The 25,922-nt window shown below is 52.5% G+C and overlaps 2 protein-coding genes across 6 annotated transcripts; one reads left to right on the top strand and one right to left on the bottom strand.

Moving 5' to 3' along the window:
• Positions 1 to 647: 647 nt before the first annotated feature.
• RBPJL (recombination signal binding protein for immunoglobulin kappa J region like) lies at positions 648 to 13,741 on the bottom strand. 5 transcript variants are annotated; one of them, XM_032461234.1, is made up of 12 exons: positions 13,614 to 13,741; positions 12,295 to 12,403; positions 10,878 to 11,003; positions 9,651 to 9,721; positions 9,365 to 9,480; positions 8,931 to 9,105; positions 7,015 to 7,152; positions 6,518 to 6,627; positions 6,090 to 6,242; positions 5,212 to 5,367; positions 4,959 to 5,075; positions 648 to 4,851 (listed from the first exon to the last, which is right to left on the bottom strand). In XM_032461234.1, exons 1-12 carry the CDS (start codon positions 13,630 to 13,632, stop codon positions 4,648 to 4,650), a joined length of 1,494 nt encoding a protein of 497 aa, XP_032317125.1. In that variant the 5' UTR covers positions 13,633 to 13,741; the 3' UTR covers positions 648 to 4,647. The 5 variants fall into 5 exon arrangements, with proteins under 5 accessions (XP_032317125.1, XP_032317122.1, XP_032317121.1 ...); XM_032461231.1 differs by having other exon boundaries at positions 648 to 4,854; positions 5,010 to 5,075; positions 13,614 to 13,739; XM_032461230.1 differs by having other exon boundaries at positions 648 to 4,854; positions 4,972 to 5,075; positions 13,614 to 13,733.
• Positions 11,053 to 24,813, top strand: MATN4 (matrilin 4). The gene is made up of 10 exons (XM_032461227.1): positions 11,053 to 12,371; positions 14,565 to 14,678; positions 15,389 to 15,958; positions 16,688 to 16,810; positions 18,735 to 18,857; positions 18,956 to 19,078; positions 20,624 to 21,037; positions 21,139 to 21,291; positions 24,253 to 24,360; positions 24,443 to 24,813. The coding sequence occupies exons 2-10, from the start codon at positions 14,600 to 14,602 to the stop codon at positions 24,499 to 24,501; spliced, it is 1,752 nt and encodes a 583-aa protein (XP_032317118.1). The 5' UTR covers positions 11,053 to 12,371; positions 14,565 to 14,599; the 3' UTR covers positions 24,502 to 24,813.
• Positions 24,814 to 25,922: the final 1,109 nt, after the last annotated feature.

The following is a 25,922-nucleotide window of genomic DNA, read 5'->3' as shown; positions in this document are numbered from 1 at the left end:
TTAGTTATGTAACATAGAAAACCAATACAGGAGGGCCACGTACCTCCGCTGGGCCATCAAATTCCTCATTGAAATGGGAGGAAGACTGCGGTACCGGATCACCTCTGAAAGCGCTTCTGGAGTAACAGTGGCGGCGAGCAGCCCAGAGAGATTGGCTAACTCTGGGCCAGTGTTGAAAGTGCTTTCTTTACATATATTATTTTATTCTTAATGGCATCTTATGAAACAAACACTATTTTTCCCACTTACAGAAGAGGAAGCTGAGGCCCAGAGAGGTTAGGTGACCTGAGCTTGCCGAACTCACCCAGCTAGTCCGTACAGCTTGGCTGTTGTCTGAAAAGCCACCATTCGATCCGCATTCCTTCATTTAAAGGTGACCCTTCTGAAAATACATATGAGTGTGAGGAGAAGGGAATGTATGTACATGTATACTGTGTATGTATATCTGGATCTTTCTTGACTTACAATAGGGATATGTCCAGATAAACCCACCATAAGTTGAAAACATAGTTAGCTTGAAAACGCATTTAATACGCCTAACCTCCCGAACATCATTGCCTAGCCCTGCCCACCTTAAATGTCCTCAGAACACTGACGTTCGCCTACAGTCAGGCAGTCGTTAACACAAAGCTTAGTTTGTAATGAAGTGCTGAACATCTCGTGTAATTTATTGATGCTGTACTGAAAGTGAGAAGCAGAGTGGTTGTCTGGGCACAGCAGGGTTGTAAGGGTGTCAACTCTTCACCCTCACGATCAGTCGGGTGGTTGGCTGCTGGCCGGGAACTGAGGCTCCCCACCGCTGCCCAGGATCGGGAGAGAGGGTCAGACGGCACATCACTGGCCAGGGAAAAATATCAAAATTCAAAATTCCAAGTACGGTTTCCACTGAACGCACATCGCTTTCGCACCAGCGTGAAGTGGGAAAATCGTAAGTTGAACTATGGTCATTTGGGGACCATCTGTCTGTGGGTATATGGACAAAACCAGCCACGCACAGAGATTCCGACCCTGGATAAGGCGCTAGTGATGCAGGGTCAGAAGGAGGATGTTTTGAACCAGATGGGGGCTTGGCGATGAGCTTGGCAGAGTGAGCCCCACCTTAACACTCTATAACCAGAGTGAGTCCATAAAGAACTTGGTCACAAGGCTCTGCCTTCCCTCCTGAACGTCATCTGCCCCTCCTATCCAACCGGGAGGCGAGCAGCTGGCTGTAACAGGTGTTTACCACTTTACCACTGAAAGTGTTATTGTGGCTCAGCTGCCCTACCTGCCTTTGTCCCTTGGGGTCTGGAACAGAGCCAAGTCTAACTGGTGGGGGCGTCTCTGGGTGTATATGGTCAGGCTGACCCTAGCAGAACTTAGTATATATGTCTTACTAGTTTCATTACACTTAAAGCCACTTCCTCTCCCCTGCCATCTTCACGGTCTGTGCCCTCAGCATCCTCCCCAGAGAGTAAGATATCTGAGAATTTTAGCCACACTGTGGTTATAACGGGTTTCTTTTAAGTTGAGAAAACTCAACAGAAGAGAGAGAGAGAAACCCAAAAGTCAATGTTTAAACCAGAAGACCAGCTTTTCCTCAGTCCACACACACTCTACCTACACCTAGCAAGGAACTGAAAGAAGAGTGTTAAAGAGTATAATGTAGATTAAAAGAATCTCAGAGCCCCCAGACAGCATTAAAAGTACAGCATTCAAATCTGGCTCTGCCATCAACCTGCTCTCAGTGCTTCATGGACCTTCTCTCTCAGAGCCTGTTTCCCCATCTGTAAAATGAGGAGGAAATATGGACTAGAGCAATGATTCTCAACCCAATAGGGTTCTGATGCTGAGAGCATGAAAAAGTTAAGATTATCTTTAAGGACCCTAGCTGTTGAACTATAAATGAAAACGCCAATTCTTGAAGGAGAACAGTGCCACCTGCTGGTTTCACTTTGCACTTGCAAAATCCAAATACCTGCCAAGGCAGTGCAAGGCAATTTGCTGTTTATTGAGCGCCAACCAAGGTTCAGAGCATTGTAATGCACCTCCTAGGGCACGCAGCGACGAGCTCCTTTCCACCCAAAACTCACAGTCTAGATGGGACAACTGGCATGTACATAAAGCCCTTTGATCCACGGTGGGCAGTACATGGTGGGGTTCTATGGGAACATGAGGTGGGAATCCTGGGGCCAGGGCTGGCTTCTTGGCCTTGTGATCTGGGCAGTCACACAAAGCCCCGTGCTTAGCGGGGCCCTGCCTTGATTTCATGCTCTGCTATCGCTGTCTTGAAATTCATAATGATTTTTTAACAAGGGGGTCATACATTTCCTTTTTGCCCTGGGCCCCACAAATTATGCAGCCAGATTTTCTTGGGGGAAATCTCAAAGGTTTGGAGAGCTGGGTTTGGAGAGCAGAGCAGTAGTGGAGGAAGAGGAGAGGAGGAAGGAGAGAGGGAGGGAGGGAGGGAGGAGGGGAGTTTGATGTTGGATGGATTCAGCCTGGGGGCTGGGAAGACCTCCAACCCAGCAGCTGGAAATCAGAAGACACAGACTTTCAGGTGGGTATGTAGGTGAGATGAAGGGTCCTGGGATGCCCTGAGGGGTGTGGGGAAAAAAAAAAAAAAAAAAAAGAGCTGCATGGTTGGGCTTTCTGGCCAACCTGGGTCCTTGGCTTCTGGGACTGCTGCCTTGTGGAGTGGCGGAGGAAGTTCTTGAGGGCAGGAAGGGCCCTTGAGCCCCCAACTCCTCATGTTATGAAACTCCTCTCAGCCGCTTTACAAGTGGCTTCTCGCTTCAACAGCATCATGGGGCAGTGAGCTCAAACTCTCCTGGTGGGGGGCACTCTTGTCGGAGACATTTCCCATCAACTTGTTCCCTGCCTTCCTCAGCCAGGAGCCACTCTCAGGAGTCATGACCGGCTTTGAACAAGCTTCTCTTTTCCCATCATTGTGGGTTTTGGGCTGCTGAGGACAGAACTTAGTCAAGACTTTGGGGAGCTTAAAGAGCAAACCCCTTTTCGTTCCCTTGGGAAATGTCACTTTCTTCTTTCTCACTGTGGGGAGTCGTGGTTCCCACCTGCTAGGGGAGGAGTTTCACAGGAAATGAACTTACTCAAGAGTACAAAGACGGGCCCAGAGGGATGAGAACTCTGAACTCACTCTTCAGACCAGGTTTCCCCATTTGGCACCCCAAGGGGCTGGTACAGGGACATGGCACCTATAATATCTGTGCCCACAGTTCCAACAGCCAGAGCCAGGACCCTCCCTGTAGAGCACGGATTTAGCTGAGGGTGGGAAGGCCGGCCAGGGATGGTTAGGATTTGGTCCCTGAGCACCATGCAAAGCTCCTCTCTCTGCTGGGTTATCGCCCAGTCAGCCCCAAGAATTCTGCCTGGAGTTGTCCTGGGAAAGTTTTGTTTTGCATCCTGTGGTTGCCCCGGGCCTCAGGTGCATCTTTGCTTCAGGTGGAGAGAAGCCTAGTAGGGTAAAGTCCTCAGAGGCAACAGGTGGCTTCCAGGGCAAGGATGGGGGCTCAGGGATGCTGGCTGCGTCTGAATCCCGTTCCTCCTCCAGAAGAGGTCAGAAATGTAAGCTCCCTGCTCCATCACTCATGTGGTCTTTTCTCTGTGTGTCTGGGTAGAAGTACCCTGGGTAACCTCCCTCGGTGGTGAGTTGCATCATACAGATCAGGCGCTGCCTTGGACAGAGGTTGATGCTAGCACAAGAGAGCAATCTCAGACCCTCAGGACTGCATCTTACTGGGCCTTCCAGAGATTTGGCTCCGCTCAGTTAAGATGGAAAGACCTGGCCACGGCCCCAGGCACCTGCCCAGCCACCAAAGTTATGGGCAGGAAAGCAAACGCCAGTGCAGGTCCTGGGCTTCACAGCAGCCACAGGAAGTCCAAGGAGGGGTTAGGGCTTTGTATTCCAGGGTGGAACCCAGTACTCCAGGGCAAGCCCTCCACACTCCAGGGGGTACTCAGTGCTTTGGGTGGGATCCAGTGTTCCAGAAGGGACCTGGTGCTCCAGGTGGAACCCGGCACAGTAGGTCATACCTCATATTCCGGGCAGGACCTGGTGCTTCAGAGCAAGCAGGCCACACCTCATGAGCCTGTGCCCCACACTTGGGTGTGTGAAACTGTGTGTTTTCTCTTCAAGGGGAGACACAGCTGCCTGGAGGGTAGATGCGCTGGGCTTGGCTTTTCATGGTGTGTGAAACTGCATGCAAGACACATGGAAGGAGAAAGAGAAAGATGGAGGGATAGGGATGCAGGAATAAGAGAGATCTACAAAGTTAGAGGGAGAGAGAGAGTGTGTGATTGATTTAGAGAATGAAACAGAGGCAAAGACAGGGAAAGCCACATTCCTAACTGGTCACAAAGGGAGCATCACTCAGGTCGTGTCTTCTTAGGCTGAAAAAGACCTGTAAGATCCGCAGGGCTGGGTTTCTAGGGTGAGCGCCTGCTGCTGCTCTGGCTGCATGCTTCACTTCCGCAGCAAAGTGGCAGGGGGCAGGGCCTAGGACCCAGAAAACCGGCCCTGGTGCTAGGCCCCGGCACGCCCCTCAGCGGCGGCAGCCTCAGCGTCCAGGCCGCGCTGACTACGTCTGGATGAAGAGGTGGAAGTTGGTGCGCGTGAACTCGTGGTGGATGCTCTCCAGGAGCGCGTCAGCGTCCGCGGCCGGCGCGGGGGCGCCCGGGGGACCGGGCCGCGCGTTGTACTCGGGGGTGTAGGTGAAGGAGAAGGCGCTGGGGTAGAAGAGGCCGTCGGCGCGCACGAGGCTCACGGGTATGGTGATGGGTGTGCGCAGCCAGCGCCAGTCGCTGCCAAAGGCGGCCACGTCGGGTACCACGCACACCAGGGACCGCGGGCTCCTGGGGGCGGGCATCGAGGTTAGGGCTGCAGGGACGCTGATAGCCTGTATACCCCACCCCCCGCACCCGCTCTGTTCCCTGGAATCCGTGGAAGCGCCCCCCACCCCCACCCCATACCTGTACATGGTTTCGGCTTCCACGTCCCCGAACCACACCTTGAGCCCGGCGTGGAAGTTCTCACCGTGGAGCTCCAGCGTGGCCACATCGCCCCCGCCACTCAGCTGGGGGAGGGTGAGACCAGAGGGTGTGGGAGAAGCGGTGGCCGAGCACCTGCAGCCCTTCCTCACCGGCACCCCCACCCCGGGCCAGCGCAATCAGGAGCCACGCCCGCCAGCACCCCATAGAGCCTGGATTCACCTCGAGGGTGCTAATGAGAGGCACTGGAGTGACAGGCTCCCGGGTGCAGGCCAGGCTGGTGCTGAAGGAGAATTCCACCGACTCCGTGCCGATGATGGTCCAGCAGGAGCTGTCATTGAGCAGCGCCCTGTTCGCCTCCTTGGGGCAGGGGGAGGCCTGGGAGGAGACCCGAGGGAATGAGACAGAAGCTACTGATGGTGGCCATCAGCGGGACCAGCCCGCACAGGGCCGGGGCTTCCGCATTCCTAGCGTTCCAGTCCTAGCTCTGCAGTTTACCTGCCTGGTGAGCTCGAACAAGATCCTTAAGTTCTCCTATTTAGAGTTAAATAAGCTCGCTGGACTAGCTGGTTTCTAAAGGTCTATTTTCTTAGAATTCTTTTTTTTTTCCCCTTAAACATTGTGCAATTCTATGCTCTAACATTCCATCATTGTAAAATTCTTTGGAAGGGATTATTGCTCAATAACAATGCTATTTTCTACATGTTATGATTTTATCTCAACATCCTATGATAATATTCTCTGGGGGGTAGTATTGCTTAATAATGATAATTTTCCACCTTCTATAATTCTGTCTTCAGATTCTATGATTCTAATAGTCTTTGTTCAACAACACAATACTATTACTTATTATTATTTTTATTTACATTCTACAATCTTATATCCCAGCATATTCTGACTTTAATATTCTTTGAGAAGGAGTATTGATCAATACTATTACTAGTATTTGTTCCCATTTGTCTTGATAGTCTATGGTTCTAACATTCTGTGTGAGGCAGCATTGCTCAGTAAGTAGCAGCCACGATGAGGATCCTACAGTCTAGGGTTCTCTGCATTCTGACTTTCTGGGATGCTTGGGACAGGAATTCTCTGCTTCTCACCTGAAACTGCACCACCTTCTCTGTGGCGAGACATAAGTATGTGCCACCCCCTCCTGGAGGACCACCCGGAAACTGGAATGCACACTTGTGCAGTTGGGAGATGGGCTCGTCCACGTCGAGGAGTGCGCACTGTTTGGCTACTTTGCGGATGATCTACAGCGGAAGGAAGTGTGGCAGCAAGGTGCCTGGGTGCTCACAGGCTGCCCTCCGCCAGCTTTCTGCTACTCCAACAGCCATGCGGGACATTGGCATATCCCCTCCCCATGCCAGCCCTTGACCTCCATCCAGCCCCACAAAGCACTGAGTTTCCCGAGTAAGGATAGGTGTCATTATGCTTTGGGCTCTCACCCTCCAGCCCTGCCCTCGTGGGTCACACCTTCTGCATGGAGGACCTGGGCCCCCCCCAGGTGTACCTTCCCTTCCCATACCATCGGAGGTAGTGTGAGGCCCGTGACAGTGCAGACAAGCTGCACCAGGGAGCCATAGCGGACGTAGCCCTCTCGAGGCGGGAAGTCCCCCTGAGAACAGTGTTCATCAGCTGGAGGTAAAAAGAAGGAAGCGAAGGCTTCAGGCATCCCAAGCATCTGCCCAAATCCCACCCTTCTTGCCTTTGGCTCCTCACATCACACATGGGTCTTATGGGCAGGGCTGGCATGCAGGAAGGCAGTTAAGGCTGTAGATTCTCAGTGGAGAAGTCACTTGTGACCATCCTTGCAAATGTCTGTCCCCTGGCATGAGGACAGGGCTGGAGACTGGAGTCAGATTAGTTTAGGATCAGTCACTGACTCACTGGGACCTTTGCAAATGTTTTTGTTTCTGAGCCTTAGTGCCATGGGGCAAAATTGATTTTCCTCGAGGAGTTGTGGCGAAGATGAAACAAGTGAATGCACATGAGGCCCAGCCCCTGGCCTCCCGATGGGATTACCCAGGTGGAGAGTGAAGGCAGCCCACTGGCGCGCGCTGGCCACAAAGTCCCCGTCCTCCACAGAGAGGTAGCGCGTGGAGACCGTCTGGGATCGCAGGCGGTTGAAGAGGGAGACCTTTGAGCCCGAGGATATGCACACTGTGAGAGGAGGCAGAATCAGTGCCCCTGCCTGGCTTGGTCCCTTGGACGTGCCAGAGAAGTTCCCATCCTCTGCCCCCTGAGACGGTCTGGCTCAAATACCCACTGGCCTAGACACACTGGGCACGTATACGTCACAGCTATAGTCCTGCTTCTGTACCTTTGTCCTTTTTTGCTGCCTGAGCAGCCCAATAAACAGACTTTTATCAAGTAGTCACTAAGTGCCTACTTGGTGGCTGGCACTGAGCTGGGTACTGGGTACCAAAAGTTAGAGCCAGTTTCACTCTGGAGGGAGTTCACAGTCTCAGAGGGGAGAGAGGGAATACGTATAAAATTTCAACATGATGTGGTGAGGGCTGGCCTCGGGAGGGCTTCCTGGAGGAGGTTATACCCTCCACGGGGGAGCAGGAAGTAGGTAGGGGTTCCTCAGGGGGCTGCATAAGCAGAGGCCCCGTGGTGTGAAGCAGCAGTGTAACATTCTTAGGGCTTGACACTGACCTCTCCCAGCCTGTAGTGCAGACTCAGAGCCACCATTTCGTTTTCTAAGTGGACTTTGACCCCCTGGGGAGAACGCACTGGGTTCCTGCCCTCTCTCCCCTTACAGTGCAGGCCACACTGTAGGGCTCAATGTATGCCCCAAGTTCCCATCCATTACATGATGATGATAGTTAATGGGGATTGTGTTTCAGGGACTGTTTTAAATGCTTTACGTGTCTTAGTTCTTTTGCTTCTCTCAACCCTCTGAGGTAGATAATATTATCTCTACTCAAAGGAGCAACTGGCTCAAGATCACACAGCTAGCCAATGGCAGAGCCAGGATTCCAACCCAGGCCACCTGGTTTCAGAATCTGCACTCAAAACCATCACACTATGCTACTTACCCCTACCTGGCTCTTTCCTGATACCAAGGCCAGCCAGAGCACTGCCTGGATCTGAGACACCCTTCAGGGTTCTTAACAGACAGAAAGTAAGTATGGTGTAGGGGTGGGAGCTGGGCTCCGAATTCACATTGACTCAAGTTCAAATCCTGGCTGGGCCACTTCCTAACTGGGCACTCTTAGGCAAGGCATCTGGAATCTAAGGGGCCCAAATGTTTCTTAAGTGAATGGATGAATATTCCAAACCTCATTTTCCTCATCTATGAGTAACAATGACAGCACCCACCTCACAAGGTTGGTGAGCATCAGATAGGGTGATGTATGTACACACCTGCCGAGAAAGCCCCCCTTGCCCTACTTCTTCTTCCCCACTTCCAGCGAGGGTAGCGGTGGCATTGTCATTCTCATTCAGGCTTTTTTTCCCCTGATATTTTCAAAGCCACCAGCTCTGAGATTTGTCACTTAACATCCAGGGCAGTACTTTTCTCAAACTGTCTCTTTGATCAGCTCTGTGTGTTTCTCTCTGCTGGGCTGTGCGTTCCTCCAACAGACACTTGCATATACATCAGGCACTGAATACATATTTTTAACTGAATTTCTTCTGCCCTTTTATTCTCATTTTTAATCTGTCTTCAGTTCAGCACCTGCCGGCCGTTTTGGAGCCCCCAACCTCAAGTCGGGTATCTGCCCTTTTTCTCTGCTCCTGCCTAACCCTTCTCATTCCCAGACTTAAGCCGGATCTACTCACCCAGACTCCGCCCCTCTTTCGGCTCAGACTCCACCTCTCTCACTCTGACCCCACCCTTACAATCCAGGACCCCACCCACCCCCAAGTCTAGCAGCTCCAGACCTGCTGGCACCTCCCCAACCTGCCCCGCGGCCGGGCCCCGCCCCACTCACGGTCGGTGTTTTTCAACGACTGCTTCTTCTGCGACGGCTTCGAGATGACCTTGATGAGGCGACTATGGAAAGTGCCCAGCTCCCGGCCCCCTCGGAGCACTAGCCGCAGCACCAGCCGGAAGTGCTTCCTCTTGTCTGCGTCCGAGATGTACAGGGTCTTGGCGCAACCGAATTCCTACGGGGTTCCCGGGGATGGGGGTCCTCTCATACCAGCCCCCCGCCCCCAGATGAACCCACCTCCCCTAGTTATCTGACGTCCGCCCCGTCGGATGTGACATGAAGCCGCATGCCCAAGCTCTTGGCTCACCCTCAAGGCAGAACCCCGGTCTCTCGGCATCCCCACCTATCTTTTGGCAGGGCAGTAAAGGAGCCCCAACTCTCCAAGGGAGAGACAAGGATCGGAGCAGGAATCGGACCCACTCCCATGCTCTCACCCTGGAGTCCTGCTGCTCCTCGAAATTCAACTTCTGCGTCTCGGCGGCGCTGCTGGATGCGCCATCCAGTCCCATGTAACCACACACCGTGGGCCCGGTCTCCCCTGCCTGGTGGGCTGGAAAGGGACGCGAGCAGGCTCTGGACCGACTCGAGTGTCAGGCAAGCCTAGTTCTCGCCGCCAGAGGGCGCGGCGAGACTGCATTGAAGAACCGCCCCGCTCCCTGGCCCTACTGAATGGTCCCCCTACAGAGGGAGGCATCCGGCAGCCCTGGAGTCCACCCTCACCTTGGCCCTGCGCCGACTTCACCCTCCAGCCAGGACCTGCGAGGTAGACACAGGGTGGGGGGCAGAAGAACCTGCGGAGACACGTAAGCGCTGAGCTCGTATATCCATCTCCACTTGACTGTCCTGTAGGCATCTCAAAGGTAGCAAAAACCCGACAGAATTTTTGATTCCCCCTCCACATTTCTCACTGCCCTCCCTAGGCTTCTCTGTGAACCCCATTAACATCCGAATCGTCCCTTTCTCACATTCCTCATTCAATCCATTAGTAAGTCCTATCCACCACCTTTAAAACACATCCAGAATCCATTGGCTTCTTACCACCTCCACCTTAGTCTCAGCTGCCATCTCTTTTCCTGGACCACTGCATCAGCCTTCCAACTGGCTTCTCTGCTTCCACTCCTACCCCCTTCAACCTGTTTTTCACACAGCAGCCAGAATGTTTTCATTTAAAAAAATTTTTTTAACATATGTTACTCATCTTAAAATTCTCCAGTGGTTTAAATTCAAAGTCCTCACATGATCTGGCCCCCGCTTACCTCTCCAAATTTATTTCCTATGATGTCCCCTCTCCTTCTCTTATTCCAGCCACTCTGACTTCTTTTGTCCTGGAACAGGCCAAGTTAGTCCAGTGCCTATGTCTTTGCATTTTCTGTTCCTTCTAATGGGAACACGCTTCCCCCAGATTTTCTGATGTCTGGCTCCATTTTCACATTCAAGTCTCAGTTCAGATGTCACCTCCTTAAAAGGCCTTTCTACCACCTTACCTTGCTAGCTGAAGTACACCCTCACTCCTCACTTTCTGTCCCATTCCCTGTTCTGTTTCCTTCTAGCTCTCATCACATTCTGGAAGCATCTTGTTCACTGATTTTGTGCGGACTTCACTGTGCCACACTAGAGTGAAGATGCCATGAGGGCAGGGACTGTATCTGTCTTGTTCAGCCGAATGTCTGGTGCCCAGCAGTGCCAGAGAGCCCAGCACATGATAAGCACTCAGTAGGCAGTTGAGGAATGAAAGAATGAATGAATGAGTGAATGAGTGGGGACCATAGATTTACAAGGAAGTTCTGCTATAGATCAAAGTTGGGGCCAATGGCCCCTGAAGGAAAAGGCCCTGATTGGCCTATATCTGAGCCCTGAGTCCTCCCCAGGTTCTAAAAGGCACTAAACAGGCACATAGGGCTGAAGGTTGGGCTGCAGCGACCTTGGAGGGGCCGCTGAGGGACCTACCGCTTCTCATTTCCGTAGGATTTCTGGGCCACCTTGGCGTGCAGGATCCGCACCGTCTGCTCGCACTGTTGCTGCAGGCACCTGCGCACACCTTCCCTCAGGACTGCAGCCGGCTCTGGGGATGACCTGGGAGTGGGGACAGGCCGGTCCCCACAGCAGGGAGTGTTAAGGGGCAAGGTAGTAAAGAGCCCAAAGCAGGGCAGGTTGAATGAAATGAACTGAAGGAAGGGGCCGTTCTAGTTCTACCAGCTCGCAGTCAAAGAGAAGTGATAAAGAAGGGAAGGGACTTGGGTTCAAGCCATGGGTTAAATATTTGGGCTGCGGGGTGCTCAATAAGGCCTATAGGGAGCCCACCAGGACCACCCAGGTGCCACTCCGCAGGTCTGGCTCTACGCCCATTGCAGCCTGGAGCATTGGGGAGAGGCCCCAGCGGCACAAAGGCCGTGCTTGTGCCAGCCTCGGGATAGAGACAGAGTTTGTGAGGGCGCATGGCTTCCCTGCACCCTGAGGGGACCCACCCCAGCAAAGTCTTGATGCCAGAGGGGAAGAGCTTTTGCTGGACCCCTGGACCAGACTTCTCTCTTGCCTGCCTGCAGATGCCTGGAAACATGGAAGGGCCCCCAAACCGTGTCCCCAGGATCCTGGGGGAACATCTGAGTCTTTTCTGGGTCAAAGAGACACTCCCAACCCCTTCTCTCCCAGAGAAGGGGCCTGTTGCTATCTGAGCTTTCCCTGCCCTGATTACAAGGCCTCCACCGGCCCTGTGTAGTGGGCCAGTGAGAGCCTAGGGGCCTGGTGGTTCTCCGCCTTGGCGTTTTGATGGGTGAGGGTGGGAGGGCCCAAGACCTAAGTAACTACAGACAACAGGGAAATGGCATCTGTGATGGGAGAGATTTGAGGCATCATCAGATGGGGCCTGGGGAGTGCCATGAACCTCTGAGGCTGCCCGTCTGAACCCTTTACACTCTTCTCAGGACCAGAGTCCGAGCCCTCTCCCCATCCCTGGAGGGGGCGGCGGGGGGCAAGAGCCGGGCCGCGCCCTCGGAAGCCGGGCCAGGCAGCCGGCGGCCGAGCCAGGCCCCGCTCCGCCCCTTGGGGCTCTCCTCGGGGAAGTGCCTCGGAGGCTTCCAACGCATTCCGGCTGCGGAGAGCGTAGCCGCCCAGCCTCCCGCTGTTGCCGGATTCCGGCCCCGCAGCCCAAGCCTGCGGCTCCAGGGGTGGTGGGAGCGGGGGGCGCCGCTCTGGCCCCGCCCCAGCCCTCGGGGGAAGGGGAGATCACTCCCTGCTAGTGGGAGGGGTCCTGGCCGGCCTCCCCCTCCCCACCCTCCAGCCCCCTCCGGGTTAAATGCGGCCGCCGCCGCTGCTCGTTCCAGCTGCCTGGCCGTCCCCACCTCGGGCAAGCCGCCCGCGCCGTTACCTGGTCCAACTGCCCGGGAGGCTCCGCCCGTCGGCTCCGCTCTGCGGTCGCGCCTCCGAGCTCTCCGGCAGGCTCAGGTGAGTCAAAGGGCCTGGGGGTGCTGAGGGGTCTGCAGGGAGCAGGCATCTTGCCAGACCAGGCTACCGACGGTATTTAACCAAGGCTGCACCGCCTACGGTGCCCCCATCTGACCTGCAGTGCCCTTCCCCACCTCTGCAGGGTCCCTTCCAAATTAAGCCCCCACTAGCACGGTCTCCAAAATAGAGAGGGGGGACTTTCCCCCTAATCTCCCCTCTCCAGGAACCCCCAGGAATGTCCTCCAGGTGTTTGTTCTTCAGCCAACTTTTGAGGAATTATTCGTTCTCCTCCCTCGAGGGTCCACTTTCCCTGCCCTAAGGGCTTTTCCGAATCTTTCTTTTTAATGCAAGGATTAACCCCTCTGAGGAGCTCCGGGTTCTAGCGTCAGCCCGGTCACGTTGCCACGTTGCTGTGTGACCTGGGCAAGACATTCCCCTCTCTGGACCTGGTTCCTTCCTCTGCAGAATGAGGGATTGAAAAGGCGATGAACTTGGAAGCAAGTGCTATTTTGACTTTCTAGGACTGGGTGGAGGTGGGGCTCCAGGCGAGATGTTGGCTCAGGCCAAGAGCAGGATAGGGGGGACCTTGATCAAGATTTAGGAGCCCCAGGGCTTCTGAAGGTAGGAAAGGAAGCGAGGCGGCGAAGGCCCCCTGTGCCTTTACCCCCATGCTCTCCAGGGGTGCTGGCCTCCCTCGACTGTGGCATTCTGCACCTCCCACCCCCAGCACATATGGCTTGGTCACTCTCCCACGACTGGCCCTGCCGGAGGGATTTTTGCTCCTCTACCAGGCCTGGAAGGCGAAGGCAGTGGGGATCCGGGATGGGAAGGGCTCCTGGAGGGAGCGACAGGCACCATATCTTGCTCAGAATAGGACCATTCACGGAATTGGGGAGGGGGGCGGGGCTGCGGTTGGATTAGGGGCAGCAGGCCCCCTCTGCCAAGAAACAGAAACAGAAAAATGGCTAATGCAGCTTCAGCAAAAGGCGCGGGGGGGGGGGGAGGGGGGAGGCGCGATGGGGTGGGGTAGGGAGCCAAGGGAGTGAATGGAAGGAAAAGAGGTGACGCCTAAACGCGAAGTTGCCAGGCAGCTCAGAAGGGAGAAGGGCAGCCAGGAATCCTAGGTTCCTTTGCAGCTCTGTGGGCCACCATCTTGGGCCTCACTTTTCCCACCTGTACAATGGGAATCCTTCGTGATTCTCAAAGGGTGTCGCCAAGGGCCGCGGGAGGATGAGTGCTCACCTGCCCCTACAGGGTCCATAATCGCTCTCTGAGGCCCTGGACGGCTCGCTCGCCGCCTTCAAGGCGCGTCCAATGCCAATGTCCCGGGAACCCTGCGCACTTCTGCTCCTCGGCCCTAGCGCCAGATATATCCTGCCCAAGCCTTATCTCCAAGGCCCTGGGGCTCCCGGCCCCATGTTTGCTCTGGGCAGGGGCACCTGCTGGGCAGATGTGGGCTTCCCACGGCCACCTAGCCTACACAGCCATACTCGGGAAGGCGCCCCCTGGCGGCCTTTCCTGAGAGCAGCCGGGAAGGGCGGTACCAAATTCCTAGTTCATCTGAGTGGTGGGTTTTGGCCAATGTGATGCGGACCTGAAGTTGGGGCGGTGCCTGTCTGAATGCGGTGGGTCGCTGTAGGAGGGAGGACAGCCGCACAGAGGCGCCTTGTGTACAAAGGGAGGAGCGGAGGTGGGAAATGGCTTCAGTCTGCAAAGGTTCACCTGGGCTAGTCCTCGGAATCTCACCGGCATAGGACTGACTCCTGGCGCAGTCACTTTCTTACCAGCGCTGAACTTTTCTGAGCTTGTTTCCTCATCTGTGCAATGGAAACAGCAACAGTCTTAGACTCACAGAATTGTGGAGAGGATTCAGTGACTGCCGCAAAGCATAAAAAGCGTTTTACACCGTGCCTGGCATTTAGGAAAGGCTTTTTGCTTTTTAAATTTTGTATATTTTTTAATCTACTTTCTGTTTGTTTACTATTTTGCAGTTCTGCAAAGTGGAGTTCCTTGTGTCTCCAGCAATCTCGCCGTAATGAAATTTTTTTTTACTATGAAAAATTTCAAACATGTACAAAAGTAGAGAGATTAATAAAATAAATCCATGACCCACCTCTCCCTCAAAACACCCATCACCTAGAATAAGAACTCTGTAAATACCATTGCTTTGCTATTTTTCCTTCCTCCCTTCAGGCTCTGATACCTCCGTTCACCGTTCCCCAAGCGCCATGAGGGGGCTCCTACGTTCGCTGCTGCCCACGTTGCTGCTCCTTCTCCAGCCCTGGGAAACCCAGTTCCAGTTCGCAGGTGAGCCAGAGTCCAGCCTTCACCAGCAGGGGGAGGGAAGCAAAAGCCAATTCTCCATCTACAGCCAACTGCCTGCTAGGGAGAGAAAAGCAAGAGCTTTGGAACCATAAGGGGCAGAGTTCCAGTTCACTGCTTCACTTCTCTGGGCCTCAGTGTCCCCATCGAAAGAATGTGACTTGGATGTAAGCAAGTTGGGCTCATGTAGAACTGCCCAGTCGGTGTTTAATTAAAAAAAATCATTGAAAAAAAAAGCAGATGTCACATAAAAACTCTTGGGGGTTCTCTTGAAAAGTCCAAAGATCTGCTAACATGAGGTCCTCACGGCTGCAAGGCAACATTTGGCTGCAGCCACCCACTTTAGGAGGGATACGGGCTCTCTGGGTGTCCATCATCCTAACCAGCCCGTTCACTCATTCATGTTGCCTGCATGGCTCCTATAGGCATTTGAGTTTGTGACATCCCCTCGCCCCCTCCTGAATGGATAAATACCTCCTGAGAATAGCCCTCAGAGCTGTAGGATAGAGATTTGGTAGTCTGACAGCCCAGGCCCTCAGCAAATGATGGGGTAGTGAATGGATCTAACCTGCATTTGCTAGATTAATTCTGTGCTGGGCGCTGTTATGCCCTCGGTTTCCCTGGTGGCGGCAGAGGTGTCTAATGGGAAGTTAGGCTTTGCTAACCTAGGAAAGTCCTCCCTGATTTCCTCACAGGTCCCAGGTGCCGTACTGGGCCCCTGGATTTGGTGTTCGTGGTTGACAGCTCGCGCAGTGTGCGCCCCTTCGAGTTCGAGACAATGCGGCAGTTCCTGGTGGGCCTCCTCCGCAGCTTGGACGTGGGGCCCAACGCCACGCGCGTCGGCGTGATCCAGTATTCGAGTCAAGTGCAGAGGGTTTTCCCGCTCGGCGCCTTCTCGCGCCGCGAGGATATGGAGCGCGCCATCTGGGCTTTAGTACCGCTGGCGCAGGGCACCATGACCGGACTGGCAATCCAGTACGCCATGAATGTGGCCTTCAGCGTGGGCGAGGGCGCCCGCCCGCCTGAGGAACGCGTGCCGCGCGTCGCCGTCATCGTGACCGATGGGCGGCCCCAGGACCGTGTGGCCGAGGTGGCGGCGCAGGCGCGCGCCCGCGGCATCGAGATCTACGCGGTGGGGGTGCAGCGCGCCGACGTGGGTTCCCTGCGCGCCATGGCGTCTCCCCCGCTGGACGAGCACGTCTTCCTCGTTGAGTCCTTCGACCTTATCCGGGAGTTTGGCCTGCAGTTCCAGGGCCGGCTGTGTCGTGAGTGAGGGGAGCGTTGGAGCTAGTCTCGAATTCTCCAACTGCTTAGATTTCTATTCCCACCACAGGGAATCCATCCCATCCCTGGTGGCCTTGCTCGTTTTATCTTTAGCCCCGCCCACCAGGCCGTTGCGTTTCCCTGGCCTACCGCAGGCTCTGTCGAATTCCATCCAGCTCTGCCCACTTTTGCTTAAGGCTTCGCTCTCAAGGAGCAAAGTTTAGAGTGCCCCCGCCCACCTTGATGAGCTGTTTTGGTTTGCCACAGGCTTAATGTCTAACTCCAAAACCGCCCCTCTATGCACGGAGCACTGCCCTTCAAAGCTGAGAGCAATCGCCCACTCCGAACACCCCGCCCACCTGAACATTACTCAGCCCACTCTCATTTTAGCTCCTCCCACAGTGCTCCAAGAGCTGTTCGATCACACCTTGAGTTACTCTCTTCACCTTGATTTAGCATCTCTCCACCTCCTATGCCTTACTCCATGTAGTCCTCCCTTATCCCACTGACACATCTGGCCCGGTGCCCTGGTCTTCTGAGCCTATTCACAGGGACTACAGAGACCCTATACTTTCCCTAAGCCCTCCCGCCTGGATTGGCCCCTCTGAAACGAGTCATATTCCATCTAAAGACATCCTTAAGCATGGTAGCTCCCTCTGACCCCATTCAGCTCTCTTGTGGAGGGTTCTGCCCATTTGTCCCCTGCTGATTCTACTCTTGCATGTCCTCAGGAAAGGACCTGTGTGCTGAGGGGGGACACGGCTGCCAGCACCAATGTGTCAGCGCCCCGGGCACATTTCATTGTGCCTGCAACCCTGGCTACCAGCTAGCAGCAGATAACAAGAGCTGTTCAGGTGAGAGCTATACCTGCCTTGCAGTCTCACTGATCCTGAGCCTTCTGTGGCTCCCTATTGGCTCGGCATCAATCCAATGAAGTAAAAGTCCAACTCCCACACTTTACAGGTCTAAGAAAGGGAAGGTATTGCCTGGGACCACACAAGTCCTTGGTGGCACCAGGGCTAGAAATCTTGACCCCACAGTTAAGTGTGCTTTCTACGGCCTTCTCTCCTCACTCTTTCAGATTTGCCTTCTATCTGACTCGAATACACCTCCCAAACTTGTGTCTTTTCATAGGCACATCTTTACTGTTTCTGTTACTTAGACACTGTTGGGGTCTTCAGTTGGGGTCTCCATATATCCCTTACATTCCCCACCTCCGTATATGCTGCTTCTGCATCTCAGTTCTTTCTGGGCTGCTCACCTGGGCTGCCTTTGCTGTTCCTTTCTGCACCTGCAAATCTCACAAGGCCTGGTTTTTCATTTTTGCCTTCTGAAAAGCTGTCACACACAGTGCCTTGCTAAAGCCATTGGGATTTTTTTTTTTCTCATGTATATGTGTGCTCAATCCTTTGATCATAATGGCAGCTACTGTTTATTGAATGCCAAGTTAGTGTCAGACATTGCCCTAGGAGTGTTACGTAACATCATCTCGCAACCTTACAACATTCTGGAAAAAGAGGTCCTGTGTTTCTAATAACCCAGATGTCAGCTGGGGTCTTCTTATTTCTGGAGCCTAGAAGAGGCTGGCTGGAAGCCCCATTTGATGACCTGTGAACATTCAAAACCCTCCCCAATAACTCTGAGCATTCCTCAAGTGCTTACATCTGTGGCTTCTGCTGAACTTGTTTAATTTACGGGCCCCGTAAATTTCTCAATTTCTCAGTCCCCACTATTCTCATTCATGCCTGTAAATTAGTCTCTTCCTTGGTTTCCACACTTGTGCACGCAAAAGCATGTGTGTGTATGTAAATTGCACATATGCCTATTTTACTAAAGATGAGGGTGGAAAGGGGTGTGAGTTGACACTTTGAGTGAAGTCAAACGCACACACAGAAAAAGAAACACCCGTTATGTATAACTGAATATTAGACACCCTTGATCCTGAAAGTCCTTAGTCACCCTGCTACAGGGAACTTTTCACTGGCAAACTCAGTCCACAATTACTCACCTTCACACCGTCTCTTTTCTAAGAACCCTAAATTCTCACACCTTGTGCAGGACAACTCACCTCTCCTCAGTCCCTATTCCCCAGCTCAGCTCTTGGCCATATATGCACATCTAAACCATCAAGATCCTCAACAGGGCAATAGTTCTGTCTCCTCAGAAGGCAGTTGTAAACAGCAATTGCTCTCTTCCATTATATATCCATTTTACAGATGGGGAAATGGAGGCTCAGACAGGTAAAGTGGCAGAGCCTTCTCCTTCCCTGTGAGTTAGTGAGCATCTGGAGGGCAGGAGTCTTGTCTTCTACAACTGTAGATTCCCGTTTTCATGCATGGCTTAGTAACAGGCATGCTGGGATACATCTGGGGCTTGAGTTGGCCCAGTGGGAAGGTGTACACTTAGAGAAATCAGAGATGCCTGGGTAAAGCCCAGGCTAATTAGGTCAGGATCTGTGGGGGTTGGGGTCCAGGCATAGGTGTTTTTAAAAAGCTCCCCAGGGGGCTCTGCTGTCAGGGCTGAGAAGTGCATCCCCAGGCATATGCTGACCTCACCTCTTTCTCAGCCATCGACCTGTGCACTGAAGGGACCCATGGCTGTGAGCATTACTGTGTCAGCTCCCCGGGCTCCTATTTCTGTCGCTGTCGGGCAGGGTTTGTACTCCAGCAGGTCCAGAGGAGCTGCAGGGGTGAGAGAGCCCCCCAGTGAGCACGCTGGACCAAGAGCTCTGATGGTTCCAATCCGAAGTGCCATCTTGCTATCTGTTCTTCCCACCAGCCGTTGACCACTGCAGCTTCGGGAACCACAGCTGCCAGCATGAGTGTGTTAGCACCTTTGGTGGGCCACAGTGCCGCTGCAGAGAGGGCCACGACTTGCTGCCCGATGGGAGGAGCTGTCAGGGTGAGGAGGGGTCTCCCGCGTTTGTGCAGAGGAGCAAGGGATCTTAGCCGGTGGAGTCCACCCTGACTCATCTCATCCTGACTTGTCTCTCCTTTAAGCCCGGGACCTCTGCAATGGTGTAGACCACGGATGCGAGTTCCAGTGCGTGAGCGAGGGCCTCTCCTACCGCTGCCTATGCCCTGAGGGGCGGCAGCTCCAGGCAGATGGCAAGAGCTGCAACCGTGAGTTATGGGTGGGAGGGGGTGCTGTCTGCCTCTGCCCCACTGCCCACATTCTGAGCATCCTTGACTTTGTCCTTGCCATGGTCTAAGGGTGTGGTATGAATGTGTGTGTATTGGTGGCATTGCCCTGCCTCCATCTCTTTCCCTCAATCTTCTACCCTGCTGCCAAGGTTAATTTAAAAAATACATATTTGATCACACTTCTCCTTGCTTGAAAGCCTTCTGTGGCTCACCAGTGCTTACAAAATAAAGATCAAATGTCTTACCCCTAAGTTTTTCAAATGGTGAATGGAACTGCATTTGAAGCACAAATGATGGGTGTAACCACAGTGGACAGTGAAATCAAATTAGTGGGTTAAAATTCAGAATTTTAAAGAGAGAGAGAGAGAAAATAGAGTTCACTGCATGTAGAAAGAGCAAGTATTGTTCATGAAACTTAATGTTAATTATATATAAGTGCATCATGATGTATTATTGTTATTATTGTTGTTGTTATTACTGTTATCATTATTATTTTACTGTGGGTTGTGGTCACAATTTTGAAACCACCACCTTAAGTCATCACAGTCTAGTAGTGTCAGCCAACCCCATCAACCTGTCTCCTGCCAAACTTGTACGTTTTAGCCATGCTGGCCTGCCCATTTCTGAACCTGTCAAAAGCTCCCAGCTTCTGTGCCTCCGCACATGCTGCCCTCACCATCTGGAATGTCCCTTCCTGCCTTGGAGAACTCCTACTCATCCCTGAAGACTAAATCGAATGTCACCACCTCCATGCAGCCTTCCTCACCAACTCCAGGAAGAATGAATTATTCCTACTTTGCTCCCTGCACCCCCCTCTATTCTAGCACTCTCCTTGAGGGTAGCCATGGCATATCTGATTGCTCTGTTCTATCCTGATTTCTTTGTGGATCAGGATTCTGTTTCATTTATTGTTGAACCTCCTTCAGGGTCTAGCAAAGTCCCTAGCTCAGAATAGGGGAGGCATCCTTATAGCATGACTAGGACCTTGAGTTTTGGGGTCAGGTAGACCTGGCTTCACATCCTTGCTCAGCCACTACTAGTGGAATCTGGAACAAATAAATGCCTATCTTTCAGAACCTCAGATTATTAGAAAATGTGGATAATACCCAAGGTTATTAGGAGGACTGAGAAAAAATATATAAATCATCTAGCTCAGTGCCTGGCACATGGTAAGCTGTCAAATAGTAAGGTTTGTGCTTTTATTTATTACTGTCAGTAGTGGTCAAGTGTTTAGAATTCTGTCTGATATGTAGTAGATGATCAATAAATGGTAGCTATGATGATGATGATAATGATGATTTAAAAGATGCTGTTAGCAAGTTGACTTGTGCTAAGCACTCAATAAATGGCAAAAGTTATAATGATGCTGCTGATGATAACATTATTATTATTTAGCATAGCTTGGCATAGGAAGGACTTCACACAAAGTATCTGTTACATAATAAATGTGAATAAATAGATGAGCAGTTGGCTCCTGCCAGCCAAGAATCTGGTCCCTCAATCCCAGCTCTGCTCACCGCCTAGGGTGCCGGGAAGGCCACGTGGACCTGGTTCTGCTCGTCGACGGCTCCAAGAGTGTGCGTCCTCAGAACTTCGAGCTAGTGAAGCGCTTCGTGAACCAGATCGTGGACTTCCTGGACGTGTCCCCCGAGGGCACGCGCGTGGGGCTGGTGCAGTTCTCGAGCCGCGTGCGCACCGAGTTCCCGCTGGGCCGCTACGGCACCGCGGCCGAGGTGAAGCAGGCGGTCCTGGCCGTGGAGTACATGGAGCGTGGTACCATGACCGGGCTGGCGCTGCGTCACATGGTGGAGCACAGCTTCTCCGAGGCGCAGGGCGCACGGCCTCGCTCCCTCAACGTGCCCCGCGTCGGCCTGGTCTTCACCGACGGCCGGTCCCAGGATGACATCTCAGTGTGGGCAGCGCGTGCCAAGGAGGAAGGTGGGCTGAGCGCGGGCCGCACTGGCCTGAGGTTGGGCTGGACGCGGGGGAGGCGGCTTTCCTGAGGCCTAGGGCGCCCCCTGTGTCCCTCGACCCTGTAGGCATCGTCATGTACGCCGTGGGTGTGGGGAAGGCGGTGGAGGAGGAGCTGCGAGAGATCGCCTCCGAGCCAGCCGAGCTGCACGTGTCCTACTCCCCCGACTTCAGCACCATGACGCACCTGCTGGAGAACCTCAAAGGCAGCATCTGCCCGGGTGAGCACATCTGTCTCGGGACCCCTCCTCTCACTGCCCAACCTCCCATAGCTCCCTTTCCTATTCGCTCCCGCCCCCTTTATTGAGTGACAGCCAGGGGATGGGCTCCTGTCATTCAAAGTGTGTGTAGTCTATGGACCAGCGGCAGGGCTGTCACCTGGTGGTTTGTTAGAACTACAGCATCTCCTGCACTCTCTAGACTGACTGAATCTGATTTTGCACTTCAACAAGCCCCTCAGGGGACTTGTATGTATGTTAAAGTTTAGGAAGCACCAGACGAAGCTAGCTGTCCCCCAAATCAGTGGGTGTTCAGAATAATTGGGGGAAATTTTTTCAAAGGCAAGCCCCAAGTAGCATTGGTGAGGGGAACTACAGCAGAAATCCCTTTAACTTGGTGAAATTCAACTTTACAGACCTGGCAAAGTGGCAGGACTGTGTATTTCAAGTACACAAAGATGTGTATTAAAACAAAAAGCTGGTAAATTCAGTCTATCTACTTTATTTGGGGCTCAGCTGAGGAAAAAGGGACCAACCCTATCTGTGGAGGGGCAGTGGGCTGTTGAACTTGTCTACTGTACTTTAAAGGCCATATAGGGAATTTCTGGGGGGAAATTTTAACATAGAGTCTTTAGAGTCTAACCCAGGCCTAAGGTATGACTCTTTCAGATTACCAGGCCCCATGTCCAGAACTAGGTTTATTAGGACTGGACTAGGCCTGGAGAAACTATATTTTTAAAAAATACACACACACGTGTGTGTATGTATATGCATATTCATGTATATACACACATGTACACCTACGCATCTCTCTCTCTCTCCCTCTCTCCAGGCTGATTCTAGTAACTAGCCAGGGTTTTGTGGAGGCACTGCATTAGCTGCTCCTTCAGAGTCCTTCCTGCCCTAACTCTTAAGTTTTCCACAGTGTGAGTTTGGACAAGTCACCTAACCCTGACCCTACCCTTAACTTTCCTCTTCTGTAGCAGGGGAGGGTGCTGGCTGCCCCAGGTTACCACCAGCTCTAGAATTCTAAGAGAACTCTGGACTGTGTGGTTGAAGATCTTCACCAATTGGCTGGATAACCTTGGGCAGCTCCTCCCCCTTTGTTAGCCTTTGGTTTCCCCATCTGCAAAGTTAGGAGTCTTTCTGGGACTGTTATCAGTATCATTGGTGACACAACATACAGCAGTTTGCTGAGGGTGCATATAAGACTAAGATACAACTTTTAAATCATAACAGCAACTCTGTATTGAAGGCAACTGCCAGGCATCGTGCAGACGTTTACAATGGCACACATTGACAGAATTCAGTGAATCTAGGATACCATCTGTTATAAGATTCACCATTATTTTCTATACTGCTAAGAAAAAAAGATGCCAAATTTAATTGTAATGCACTTATTTTCATTTCAGAGATGTTGAAATGTATGAAGAGATAGAGAGAGGCCTGGATCAGTGGTTCTTTTTCTTTCTTTCTTTCTTTCTTTCTTTCTTTCTTTCTTTCTTTCTTTCTTTCTTTCTTTCTTTCTTTCTTTCTTTCTTTCTTTCTTTCTTTCTTTCTTTCTTTCTTTCTTTCTTTCCTTCCTTCCTTCCTTCCTTCCTTCTTCAACAAAGAGGATTTATTTGCAAGGCAGGCAATTGAGGAGATGGGGGAACAAATCTGAAATCTGCCTCCTCAAAGGCAAGGGGCTTAGGTTATTTGTGGGATGAAATGAAGTTTCAGGGCGGTCTGAGGTGTGGGGAGCGTGGGAAACGTGATTGGGAAAAGTTGTGATAATTGTTAGTTTTGGGAAAAGGTGTGATACTTGTCATTTTGCACAAATGTAACTAAGCTACAGGCCTCTGCACATTCAAAAGGTCACACGGGGGATCGTCACCTACAGCCAGCTGAAGCGTGGGTGGTCCTATTGGATCAGTGGTTCTTAAAATTAGGGTGCAACAGACTCCCCTGGAGGGCTTATTAGATCGCAAATTACTGGCTCCAACCACAGAGCTTCTGATTCAGTAGGTCTGGGGTAGAATCTGACTATTTGTTTTTCTGATAGCTTCTTAGGTGATGCTGATGCTGCTGGTCCAGGGACCACACCTGGAGAACCACTGGTCTAATTGAAATACACTAGAAAGTGTTTACTTGTGTCAGGTAATGCTCTAGATCAGCACTGTCCAGTAAGGTAGCCACTAGCTACATACGCCCATTTAACTTAAATGAAAGAAAATAACTTAGTTCCTCAGTCACACTAGGCACATTTCAAGGGCTAAAAAGCCATGTGTCTTTTTTTTTTTTTTTTATGAGGGGGAGGTAATTAGGTTTATTTTTTTATTTATATTTGGAGGAGGTACTGGGGATTGAACCCAGGACTTTGTGTATGCTAAGCATGCACTCTATCACTTAAGCTATACCCTCCCCCGCTAGCCACATGTGTGTTGTGGCTAACACACTGGACAGGGCAGATACAGAACATTTCCATCACTGCATAAAGTTTCGTTTGGACAGTGTGCTGTGGATTCTCGCTACTCAAAGTGTGGTCCACAGGCCAGCGGCATCAGCATCACTCAGGAGCGGATTAGAAATGCAGCATCTCAGCTCCTTCCCTGTTAGCAACAAGAATCCATATTTTATCAAGGTCTCCTGTTGATTCCAATGAGCATCAGGGTTTGAGAAACCTTCTAAGATGTGTACACACATACACACACACACAAATTGTAGAATCATCAGCACCAACCAACGAATAGCTTTTCTCACTGTATCCATTTTTACAGGTAAGGAAACGAAGGCTTACAAAGGTTGAGTGAGTTTTCCAATATCTCATAGCGAGGTAGCTGGGACTCATCCCAGGTCTGGCTGAATCCTAAGCCGGTACACTCAACCGCAGGCCAGGTGGAGGGATATCGGAGGGCCTTGGCCACGGCCGGCCGGTCCTTTTGCAGCTTCTCACTCCCGTGACTCTCTGTGCCCCGCTGGCAGAGGAGGGCATCAGTGCTGGGACAGAGCTTCGGAGCCCGTGCGAATGCGAAAGCCTCTTGGAGTTCCAGGGACACACGCTGGGGACGCTCGAGAGTCTGTCGCAGAAACATATCCTTTGGGGCTAGGGGCTCGGGATGGAGGGAAGGCGAAGGGACCCCCATGAGCCCCGGCGGCTTCCTTAACCGCTCACTGGCCCAGATGACGGCGCGCCTGGAGGATCTGGAGAACCAGCTGGCCACCCACAAGTGAGGGCCGCGGGTGGCCCGGACCCGGGCAGGGGGCGCGGCCCCGCGGACTGGGCCCCCCTCGTGCGCCGTCGGGGCGCCGGGGCCGGGCGGGATCTGAGCCCCTCGGGCTTGGGCTGTCGGGGGAGGAGGCGCTGGCGGGCTCCCAGCGCTGCGCTCGAGCTGGCCTCGCCTGGACCAGAAGCCTGACTGCGGGGGTTGGGGGTGGGGAATGGGGACCGAGGGACGCGTGCTGCGCTCAGTTCTTTGTTGGATTTCTTTTTTTGTTTGTTTGTTTTCTTTTTCTTAAAAAAAAAAAAAAACTGCTTTCCACGGAGTAGGTGTGTGTGTCTTCCTGTGCCGCCGGGGGGAGGGGAGGCCAGACAGAGCGCGCTCCAGCGGCGCCCAGGCGGCGTCTCCTTGGAGAAAGGCGCATTGTGCGGGGGTCGGGCTGAGGGGCAGGGGGCCGGGAGCTGCTTCCCCCTGCTTGTTTATTCAACCGAGAACAGATGGCTCCTTATGCAGGCTGCAGGAAAGGAGGGGGCTGCACAGGTACCCTTGGGGTCTGGGCAAGGCTGCGTCCCTCCATCCTCCAGCGGATCGGACACTTGGCTCTCTGGCCATGCCCCTCTCCTGGTGTCCCCCAGTCTGGCTGGAAAGCTGTTAGAACAGGGCGGGGGAGTTAGTGAGGCAGCAGGAGGCAGTAATTGAACCCCTAAATGGATAGGGTGGGGAAGCATAGGTAAGTTTCACCTGGATTTTATCTCCCTGAATTAGGTTGGAAGAAGAGAGGATGTCAGCCAGGACCTCTGGCCCAGGGTAGCCTGCTCAGCTTCTGTTCTCCTCCAAAAAAACCAAAACCAAAACTAACCTTCTATCGGTAAGGAGCACAAACCAGTACAATTTCCCAAATGCGTGTTAGAAACTGCAAAGATTAAAATGCTTCCAGTCCTAGCGTGATTATGGGCAAATAACTGGGTTTGTTTCCTTATGTGTAAAATGGGGATTGAAATAATTACCCTCAAGGGTGATGGTGAGAATGGAGGAAATTGTTCTAAGGCATCGGACATTGTGCCTGTTGCATATTAGGTTCTCAATTAATGGTAGCTGTTAATGATTCTTATAATAATAACTCACATGTTTAGTCTTGGGCATTATTCTAAGTAATTCGCAGGTATTTTCATTTTTTTCCTCCCAACGACCTTGTGAGGTAGGAATTATTGCCTGTATCATCTCCATTTTACAGGCAAAGAAACTGAGTCATTGAGAGGGTGAGTTTCCCAGAGTCATGTGATCAGTGAGAAGCTGAATCAGTATGTATTTGTTTCCTATGGTGGCTGTAACATTACTGCAAATTTAGTGGCTTAAAAAACACAAATACTCCTTGAGGTCAGAAGTCTAAAATGGGTTGGCAGGGCTGCATTCCTTCTGGAGACTGTTGTTTCC

The sequence above is a fragment of the Camelus ferus genome, chromosome 19 (assembly GCF_009834535.1).
Source record: "Camelus ferus isolate YT-003-E chromosome 19, BCGSAC_Cfer_1.0, whole genome shotgun sequence".
NCBI classification, from domain to species: domain Eukaryota; kingdom Metazoa; phylum Chordata; class Mammalia; order Artiodactyla; family Camelidae; genus Camelus; species Camelus ferus.
This window is presented reverse-complemented; position numbering and strand designations above follow the sequence as displayed.